This window comes from Lolium rigidum, chromosome 3 (genome assembly GCF_022539505.1).
Source record: "Lolium rigidum isolate FL_2022 chromosome 3, APGP_CSIRO_Lrig_0.1, whole genome shotgun sequence".
Taxonomy (NCBI): Eukaryota; Viridiplantae; Streptophyta; class Magnoliopsida; order Poales; family Poaceae; genus Lolium; species Lolium rigidum.
This window is the reverse complement of record NC_061510.1, coordinates 260618738-260628990: the sequence shown is the minus strand read 5'-3', so window position 1 is coordinate 260628990 and position 10253 is coordinate 260618738. Positions and strand designations below refer to the sequence as shown.

Here is a 10253-nt window from a genome sequence, read left to right as displayed (position 1 = left end):
CAGCTCCTAGAAATGGTTGTTGATGTAGAGGTTCAGCTGCTGGTTGAGTTCTTGGCTTGCCCTGCTCCTCCTTGCAAGCTTGATATGCTTGGTTTATTTTCTGGTAATTTGGGAATAGATGAAATAGCTCTAGATGTTCACCTGTTCTTGGTGTTCTTGAGCTGTGCTTGGTTTCTGATGGCTTACCCTGCTGCCTTGTTGATGAATGAAGTTAATGGCTAGGGTTTTGGCTGTGAAAAGCTTATATATGACCAACCATTGCTTCCCTGGTCGACAGCTGAGCCTGGCATGTGTTGGTGACTCTTCTCTTGCTGTGTGTGTGTATCTTGCATGCACACATGCTTGTGTGTGCAGCCTGTGTGTGTGAGTATACCAAGCTTGGGACTTGGTCCATTTGGTGGATCAGCTCGGCTGATCTTTGAGAATATCCTCTCACTTCTCATTTTTCTTCTAATCTGCCAAGTGGTAATACCACTTGGCATAACTAGTTCTTGCTTTGTTGTGTGCAGGGAATCAGGATGATGATCAAGTGAAGATCAAGTTGTAGTTTAGGAATTCCATTTGAATTGTAATCTTCTTTATTTTGCTTATTACTATTTATTCCAATTCATGTAATATGTAGTAATATTTCACATTACTATTCTGGATATTGTAAATGACAATGTATTATGTGTGATTATCAATAAAGCTCCCATTTTCCTTAATGAGCTTTACATAATTGTTGTATTATTTATAATCTTGATTAATGATAATTGTTTATTAAATTATCTCAAGTTTGAATTATGTGATATCCATTTGATGTTTGAATTTGAAATTCAAATTCAAATTTGGTTTGAATTCAATCATACAACTTAATTTAGAATTCAATCATGCAACTTAAGATTGTGATGCATCTTCTCTTCTCTCTTCTCAAAACCCTAATCTAGTTAAGTAAGAACAAGTTCATCGCACTCTCGAAACCCTAACCCTGTAGGATGTCGAGAGAGAAACCTATTCCCCTTCGATGCAGTTTTGTTTTAAAAGCGCGAAATTTCCCCGTAATTTCCCTTTCTAAAATCTACCCCTCGATCGTCTCTAAACCTGGGACATTACAATACCTGACTCAGATCCCATTCACTGGCGCGGCGAGGCTCGAGCAGACGGCGTGTACTGCGGCGGTGTGGCGAGCGGGGTTGGGGTTGTGCGTTGCACTAAGGCAGCAAACAAGGGGAAGAGGAAGCAAATCCGCGCAGTCGATTTCGCTGTCCCTGACGTGCGAAACCGGGTAAGAAAAGGAGGACGCTCGGCGCAGCGTCCGCGGAGACCAAACGTGCCGCATATTTGGGCCGTGGTATGCGACACAGTTGCGTCTCCACGAACGGCCCGATCACTATGCGTCGCCCCGCTGGAACAGGGTGCAGACGCATTTTTCGACCACGGCGATGTTTGCGTCGCCCCGTTGGAGATGCCCTCAGCAATATGAAGTCCTCTGATTCATATTACTTGCCACTAGTGTAGATGTACCTAGAACTAAAATATGTCTAGATATATCTACAACTAATATGGATGGAAGTGAGTAATATGATATATATTTTTGTACTCCGTATTTTATTTATTTTATATTGTAGATGTTGATGCTTTTTTTTCAATAATCTCTGTTACATAGTTGGACTTATGAAAAACTAACACACACGTTAAATGGTTTTATTTATGATGTTAAAATATATTTCTGATTAAGAGTATGTGATGTCGAGAATATGGCTCTTGGCCGTGCCGCATCTCAACCACTGAATTTAATCTTTCAGCAAGCTATTGCTTAATTTGACTCGAATTCTGTCAACAATCGCCACTAAGAATACAGTGATGAAAATTATACTCCATCCATTCCAGATTAGTTGTCGCAGATTTAGTATAACGTTGTCCTAAATCAGCACAGCTAATATGGAACGGATGGAGTAGTGGTTAGAACTTGCTAAATGCCTTTTTGATTGAAATAAAGGAATTTAAAAGCAAGAAAAAAGTTATATGAAGGACTCTGGTAACAAGAAACTGGAAAACCCATAAAGGTACAGAGAAATATGGTAGAACTGCACCACTACTCATCTCTCCAAAATGATTTGGTAACAAGAAAGCTGTTATTTCAACACAACAGAATATCTAAAAACTCACAGCAGAATACAACTCTAGAAAGCTGCATTCCCAATTATTGCAGCAATCAGTTGCTTTTCAGATACCGACGGATCACTTAGTAACCCAGGAACCGGCAGCTTTCATGAGCAGAAAAACAGCACTGTAAATGTACATAAGACCGTGCCTCCTCTCCTGCATGCTTCATGTCTGTTTTGCCTTCAGGATACCGCAAAATCAACTCCGAACAAATATAACATCAAAATGCAGACGCCAAATAATGTGTCCGGAGTTGCGGCGGTAACTAACGATGACCAGCATGACCTTCTGACCTGACTTCTAGCACTAATCCATAGTTAGCAAAGTCTACCCCCTTGACTAGAAAGTAGAAAAGGAAAAAAAAACTGAAGCATTTCAAGTTCACAGAACAGACCAAGCCCAGTAGTACAAATGATGTTACAGCTACCAGAGGCAATAAGAAGATTCCTGAACCAAAGTCCAATACTCCGATGCATCGAATTGGTCTTCAAGGCTCTTCGTTGAATATCCAATCTTGTAAAAAGCGCCTTCGGCCTGAAACAATAGAAAGGAGTGATATCAGCAAACAAAATCAACTGTGTACTAATTTCTATCTGGTGAAAGCCTGAAAGGATGAATCTTTTTTTTCTTTTTTTGAATGATCCATTGCTAGTTCAGCAACCTCCACCACCTTAATTATATCGTTGTAAACTGCCATGGTGCCAAACGGATACATGATAAGACTATTACACAATATGAATTCCAAAGGGCCAAACAATATCTCCATGGAAGGCAATCTAACAAATCGAATGAACTTGAAACACAGAGATTTTTGAATGCTTTGGTCACTCACCCTCAAAGGAAAGTAGACAGCAAACAAGCTTAAAATTCAGACTACCATACCACAATAAAGTATCCTGTTTAGTGGTTAACCGTGAGGAGACAACCAGTCTATCAGTGATGAAAGGAATTAAAACTAAACTTCGAGTACGTTTTATTGTAGCAGCGTGTTCTTGGCTTCTTGCAACCTAATAAATCAAAAACATGTGGTTCGCAGTAGAACAAATAATGGCAGCCCAGGGAGTTGATACACTTACTACTTTGTGTGAACCTAAGCACTGAAGACAGAAGTAAGAACAGTCATCCATTTCGTACATAAGCTGAAACACAATATTTGGATACTAAAACCCTATTAAGTGCCAAACTGACACTGCAGTAGCACAGGAACACTGAATCAGGGCAGTATCACTATAGGTGGTGCAGTTGCTACCCGTCATTGTCTGTATTCTGTACCTAATTCTGCTATTCACTAGTTATGTATCACCCAGGTACACCATATACATGAAAATAGTCATTGTGGATACTGTTAGTGTAAAACTGTAAATGACTCACAAGTAGATGATCTAACTGATACTCCCCTTATTTATGTAAAACTCTTAATGTACATCTGCAAAGTAATCTCACGGATCACAAATATCACATTAACTAAAACATGATACTGATGCATAATTTGAATCATCTACAAAGCTTTGGAATATAAGTATGAAGTGCAGATTATATCGATAAGAAAAAGCACTAGTAGCACCAAGTAGAAGCTAGTCAAAGTGATGAATATCAAGAACTTTCAAGCTTACCGTATTGCAAACCAAAGCTTTGATCAAACAAAAATCATGCATGATTTTCATTGCCTTTTAGCTTAAGTTCTAGCTCCTTGTGTCTTAGCTGAAGTTCCAAACGCTTAGTCTCAAGCATCATTTGTTCATTCTCCAACGCCATCCTTTCAATTTCCCTATCCTTCTTCTTCCTAAACCTCTCCCACTTGAGACGTTGCTTTGTTAGTTCCAGTTCCTGTACTTCAATCTGCAAGCGACGTTTCTGAAGCTCTACTGCTTGTGAAGCCAAGTCCTTCAGCCCAGAAGACAAGTTGGTTCCATCCGGACAAACTTTGTTGATATCCAATGTGATGCTATGGGGATCGAACCTCCCACTATTATCATTCGAGCTTGGGGTGGTAAAACCCACATCACCATGATCCACCGCATGACACATTCTTTTCTTCATGGATGTACCCCTCGCATTGGTATGAACCGTGTGATGCTCTTCATCATGCTCCTCGTAATCAGAATCTGCACTCTGCTCATCTTCTTCGGCATCTCCACTTGCATCCCTCCTCGGATCATGCTCCTCTTTACATCTAAGAGCAACCTGTAGTGAGTGCTGAAGTGCGAGATCTTCAGGTAAATTCACGCGGTTGTTGTTATGATAGGAACACATCTCTTCATAGAATAAGTGCTTAGAGTTCAATATCTTCCTTGCATCTTCTTTCATCTTATCGGAAAGATTATTCATGCGATCAAGAAGTGCTGGATTGTCCACAATAGTGCAAGCAGTGCCACGACCAAGGATATCCGTAAGCCTTTTATATCTCTTGTTGAGGTCATTGAACTTATCCTCGCACTGTTGCGGTGACACGCTGCAGCCTCTTTCGCCCATGACCTTAGATATTGCTTTCCATTTGCCCTTCTTCTGCATTATTGTAATGTTCCTCTTCCCGCTGCTCGGATCAGCCCCAGGATCCTCCCCTGTGTAAGATGCTGCGGTGATCAAAAGCTTAACCATCGAACCTGTCCACTTCATCCGATGCCACGCAGAGCCCTTCTTGCCTTTGCCGCTATGGGTATCAGTCTCCTCGGTCATATCATGCTCCTCATCATCACTGACAGAGTTCTTCGAGTGATGACTGCGGTGGTGGTGGTGATCATTTTTTCCTTGTTCTCCAAACTGAAATCCAGGGTTATCAGGTTCCGTAGCCCGGTTGACAGGCATTGTGAAATTCCCTGGCATCTGAGATTGGTTGAATAGCTGTTTTCCTGAGTTTGGAGCATGCATTTGCATGGAGCTACCATGCACATTCAAGCTGCCATAAGGAGTTCCTTGCATCGTGTTTCCAGGGGGTAGGTTAGTGCCTTCCATTTGCCCAAAAGGATCACCCAGGCGGTTGTACTTGTTAATACCATACAAAGGTACAGGAAGTACGACAAGTCTTCACTTTGATATCACCCTGCATAGTAATTTGGACAGATTATCAAAACCCCTTCACATGCATAATTGCACATCTTTATATTTGTAAATGTTGCCACGCAAATAGATAGAGCTTGAACCTCACCAGGAATGCATAAACAATACCGGTAAGGTTACTTTTGAACACACCCAACTCCCACATCATTATAGATTTAATGCACTGGCATTGTACGAATGAAACCATGTAGGTTATTATTATTCCTATGATATCACAATTCATATCCACTTGCTGGAACGGCGATAATCGCAAAAGCAATTAAACGAGGGCTTAAAATACAGTACTTTCAAGTTCACCAAATTAAGCAATCAGGATAAAGAATAGAATTTGCACGGTTAACCTTATTTTTCGGTGTGGTAGCAGCTAACTAATCATGTGGTGCTAGCTAATGTCCCGCCTCAGCAAAGCATTCATTGACAGCAATCTGAAACTCAACACTTAAGCCGGAATCGTCTATATTGTCTAACACAAGATAGCACTGACCTCCATAGGACAGTGACGACACTGCCCAATCCAATAATTCTCCAATAGTAACCATTAAACACACCAAGCAAGCATCCAATTTGGGCAGCACCCAGGATTTACAGTACAGGACATAAATCTCCGGAACAAATTCACACCGCGTGTAATCACATGAGCTGCCCAGAACACACATCCAGGAACAGCACAAATCATTCCTGCGCATGGCACACCTAAGATCTAGCGCAGGTCTGATTCCTTCCGGGGTCAAGGGGACAAATTAAACGGGCCCTCCTAATTCGGCAGACCACATCAGGCTTCTGTAACCGGGTCAGAAAAAGAAAGAGCTACTAATCAATCCAAGATTTCAGCGACACCACTGGACTGATAAAGAAGAACATAGAGGGTGAGGCTTTATCCCCCTCCAAACAGAACAAAATCAATCATCCGGGCCCAAAATCTAGAAGGGGAAAAGGAGACTCACGGCCGAGGTCCGGCGGCGGCGGCGGCGCCGAGAGGAACCGCGACGGCGAGGACTCGAGGGAACGCTGACACTCTCCCACCTCCCTCCAGCCTTCCCGGTTCCAGCTCTCTGTCCCTGTCCTGGTCGTCGTCTGTGTCGAACAGGACCACACGAGGGGAGTGTGGGCTACTGGCTGGGCTGCGTGTTGTTCTGCACCGATGGATTTCGGTGGCACCTCGATGACATGTGGGGCATGGCACGGTGGGCCACAGATGCAAGCCTCCGTACGGGCGCACGAGGGGAGAGGTGTGCCGTTTGTGGCTCCCATGTTCTTGTTGTTGTTGCCTACTTGCATAGTTGGTACACGCGACTGGGCCCACCCTAAGCTCGCTTTTCACCAGTAACAACAAACTCATCATCTGATATTCTGATCAATTCTAAAGGTTTGGTTGGATTGGAAGCGTTCAAAAAACAAAAGACTGAGCTTGGGTTGGAACAGGAACAGATCAGAAAAATAAAATACTCCGCACTAACAAGTTCCTAGATGTGAGAAGAAACATATGCGAATATGCGGTGATGATGTATTGGATACTATTTAGAACAAAATGACCCACACCCAGCCGCAAAGTTTGAATGGTACTGCTCGGTCCCGTCCTAATTAATTTTAGCTAAACAGCTTTTCCAACCTTACCATGTGACATATGGGATTTTACACCACGATGGTTTTGCTATGTTAGAGCATCCTACATACGGCGTAAGAAAACATCCGCACGCTAAAAATGACTTTTTTTTTGGAGCACGTACGGGAGGTAGTAATGGGTGCTCCAGCACGCGCAATAAAAAGAAGCGCGCCGTAAAAAATACTCAGCACATGAGATAAAGCGGCAACTAATCGTGGCATATTTGGCGTGTTGGATTTAGGGAAATACCTCGGTTTTCTTGATTCTTTTATGCAATGAAAAGACATTCTTCTCTCCCTGATTGTCGCTGCCCTGCTCGAGCTCTTCCCTCTCTGATCCCCTTTTCTTGGAGGGTGATTGTCTGCGAACAAAAATCAGAAGGAGGGTGCTGGTGGTGCAAATTCCAATCAGCACAGATGTGGTGTGATCGTCCAACGAGAACACGAGCTGAGATGGTGTTCTCAAGGTATTCACCGCGGTTTTTGTGGTACAGTTTTTTTAATGAAATGCTTGCAAAATAGTTGTGACTTTCTTTTACTAATAGTTTTTAGATACCTACAAGGAAATTTGTGTTTGAGTAGTTTATTTTGGAGAATGATATGATTAAAGTAAATACTAAATACTACACATCATATCTCTTTTCATCTATTCCAGGAGCATAAATATCTTTCGGAAATGTACATTGATAGGACAAATAAGTTAAGCAGTATGAGATGCTTCTTATTTGTTCGAAAAAAAGAGATGTTTCTTATTTTTTCTACTTTTTGTGGTCTCCTGATTTGTTTCGATTCTTTTCATCCTTTGTATTTCTTTCAGGTTTGCATGTGAACTGTTCAATTGTTCCTGGACCTTTCTCTTTAATCGATGGGCAGGGTTCATCTGTTGGTTGGCCTTTGATGGGTAATAATCCTCCACAAGTATCCGCAAAGTCGAGCTCTTGGGTTCACTCGAAAATTTTACCGCTACAGATGTAGACGAATGCTCGTTGTGGGGCAAGCATTATCTCCATACGGTGCACTTGAATATATTGATCAAGAAACAAGGGCAATGCACGATCCATCTGATTTTACATGCATTGTGCGTTCGAAACATTATACACTATACTAATAATACCAATCCCGGGTAAGATTGGTATTAGAGTTCCCGACACTAGCTTATTAGAATGCTCATCCGTATCACATATACAACTACTTCTTTGTTCCTCAATAAGTATACTTTTTTTTGTTGGATAAGGCTGAATAAGCATATGTGTTCTTCATCCTTTTTGGATATGCTTTTCAGTTTGGAGTTGGTAATTAAGAAGTTAGCAGTTGATTAAATTAATAACCAGGAAGTTGCCCTCTGCTTTTCAGATAAAATCACTATTTATAATGGTGCAGATCTACTTCAAGTGTACACTATTCTAGAGCAAGGAAAGTGTGCTGGATGGTTCACCTTTGTATGGATAGAGATACACAAAGAAGTTGTTTTTTATATGTTTATGTCTTCTAATACAGACAATATGTCTCTAAGCTTCCTTAGAGAAAGTTCTTTCTGAGTACGTTAATCAGACATTGTGCTTTCGGCAGGTAATAGTTGCTGCTTGCCATTGGCTGTGGTTTTGGCACCCCTTGCGCTCGAGAGCGGCATCGCTCGCTCTCGCCGGGAGCATTGCGCCATCTACTGGTTTCTGGGCGTGGCAGAGTGGCGACATTTCTCTCAATCATGATGCAGGTATAACAGTTACAAACTTCATGGCTTCTTTGAGTGTTAATTTTATTTATGTATACTGTTTCAACCTCTTTTCAGATGAAGTTTGTTGGTCCGTTTTATGCTCAAGTTTTTCATGCCCAGAAAGTTTACGTGCCTTGCTCTGAAGTATTGTACTGTTCTATCTGTGTTTGCTTATCTAATTGCCGTTGCACTGCTCTATTTTATGTACTCGATTTAGATGGAAAAGCCATATAGTCTGAAGCAGTCCATAAATAAAATATATCAAAGTCTGATCTTCCTATTTTCTGTTTTTATAAGGCTTTTTTTTATTGTTCCAGGGGGGTTACTTTACAGTGGCAGTTCTTTAATTTTGACTCAAATCTGCACATAACAACTAAACGGCTATTAACAGTGTACAAGAATACAGTTCGTATGAATTCCAACATATATTATGTCACATTAACCACACAGGGAGGAACATACCAGGAACTGTCAGCTCAATCCGCACTTGCTCAAGTCCTATCGAGTGCTTCTATGTACCGGCGCATCGCTCTCCATGCCGAGACCTCCTCCCTAAAATTTTCTCGTCGTTTCACTCGAGCACACCTCCTAGCTCCCACATCTCATCCCCTTTCTCCATCCGCCGCTCACACGGTGAAAGAATCCTCTCCCACATCATGTGCCGCCGAAGCGTAAAGAGCGAGTACTATTAGAGGACAGAGACAACCGGATGCATGCGTGTAGGAGGAGTACCATTAGAGGACATCGGGAGAAGTAGCAACGGAGTAGCGACGCCGGCGGCGAAAAGTAGATGTGCCATCCTGCACAGCCTCTTGAATCAACCTCCGGCCTCCCCATTGCCCCGCTTCGCTCCAATTTACCACTACCCCCATCTCTTTGTTGCCCCTCCTCCCGGGCGACCGCGCCATCCAGACGCAGATTCTCCCCACACGCATCGGAGCCCCTCCGACACGGCGACACCCATTGCTATGCCTTGCCGCTCTCTCTCTCTCCATGTGGCATTCAACGTAGAAATAGAGAACCAGAGCTCCACATATCACAACTTACCATTAACTAACGATAGAAAAAGAAGCTCCGCGTGTAAGCCACCGCCCGCAGTTATCTTCCACCTGGCAACTGACAACAGAGCCGGACTCGGGACAAAAATAATCCAAGTGTCCCATTTCAATAATCTTTGCTACTCCGTTGCAATGAACAGAGTTTTTATATTATTTTAAAAGTTAAATCATGTCAAACGTGACCAAGATAAACAAGCAAATATTCTTTTTCTATTAAATAAGTAAACAATTTATTTTTTATGTATGCACATAACACAACCTACACCATCTGATCGGCTCCGGTCAACGAAATATAATTGTCACGATAGATCTAATCTAGCGTTAATTGTGCGCTTAGCAAATTACTAAGCGGAACACACTCTGGTGAAAAAGAAGTTCCACGCATTTGCAAATCATAATCGTGCAATCTCATATGAAAAAAGTAAAGAAAAATCCCAAGCAATCGATATGTTCTCCTTGGATGATGTCACCGCCTTCCCTGTATCTCAGAGCCGTCGGCGCCCCACAACCAAGTGCCGAAATACGTCAACGTTCTCCGGACAGCTCGACCAAAGTCCGTACTCATACCTCTCGAGCAACTCCTAGATGGTGGCACAACTAAGCGCCAATGACTAGACGAATCAACGATGGTCCAACCACCTCAATTTGGTCTATGGGTCTCCACAATTGTCGTTGCC

The 10253-nt window shown here is 42.3% G+C and overlaps 1 protein-coding gene across 1 annotated transcript; it reads right to left on the bottom strand.

Moving 5' to 3' along the window:
• Positions 1-1981: 1981 nt before the first annotated feature.
• Positions 1982-6260, bottom strand: LOC124703367. The gene is made up of 3 exons (XM_047235580.1): positions 6147-6260; positions 3759-5185; positions 1982-2679 (listed from the first exon to the last, which is right to left on the bottom strand). The coding sequence occupies exon 2, from the start codon at positions 5095-5097 to the stop codon at positions 3793-3795; it is 1305 nt and encodes a 434-aa protein (XP_047091536.1). The 5' UTR covers positions 5098-5185; positions 6147-6260; the 3' UTR covers positions 1982-2679; positions 3759-3792.
• Positions 6261-10253: the final 3993 nt, after the last annotated feature.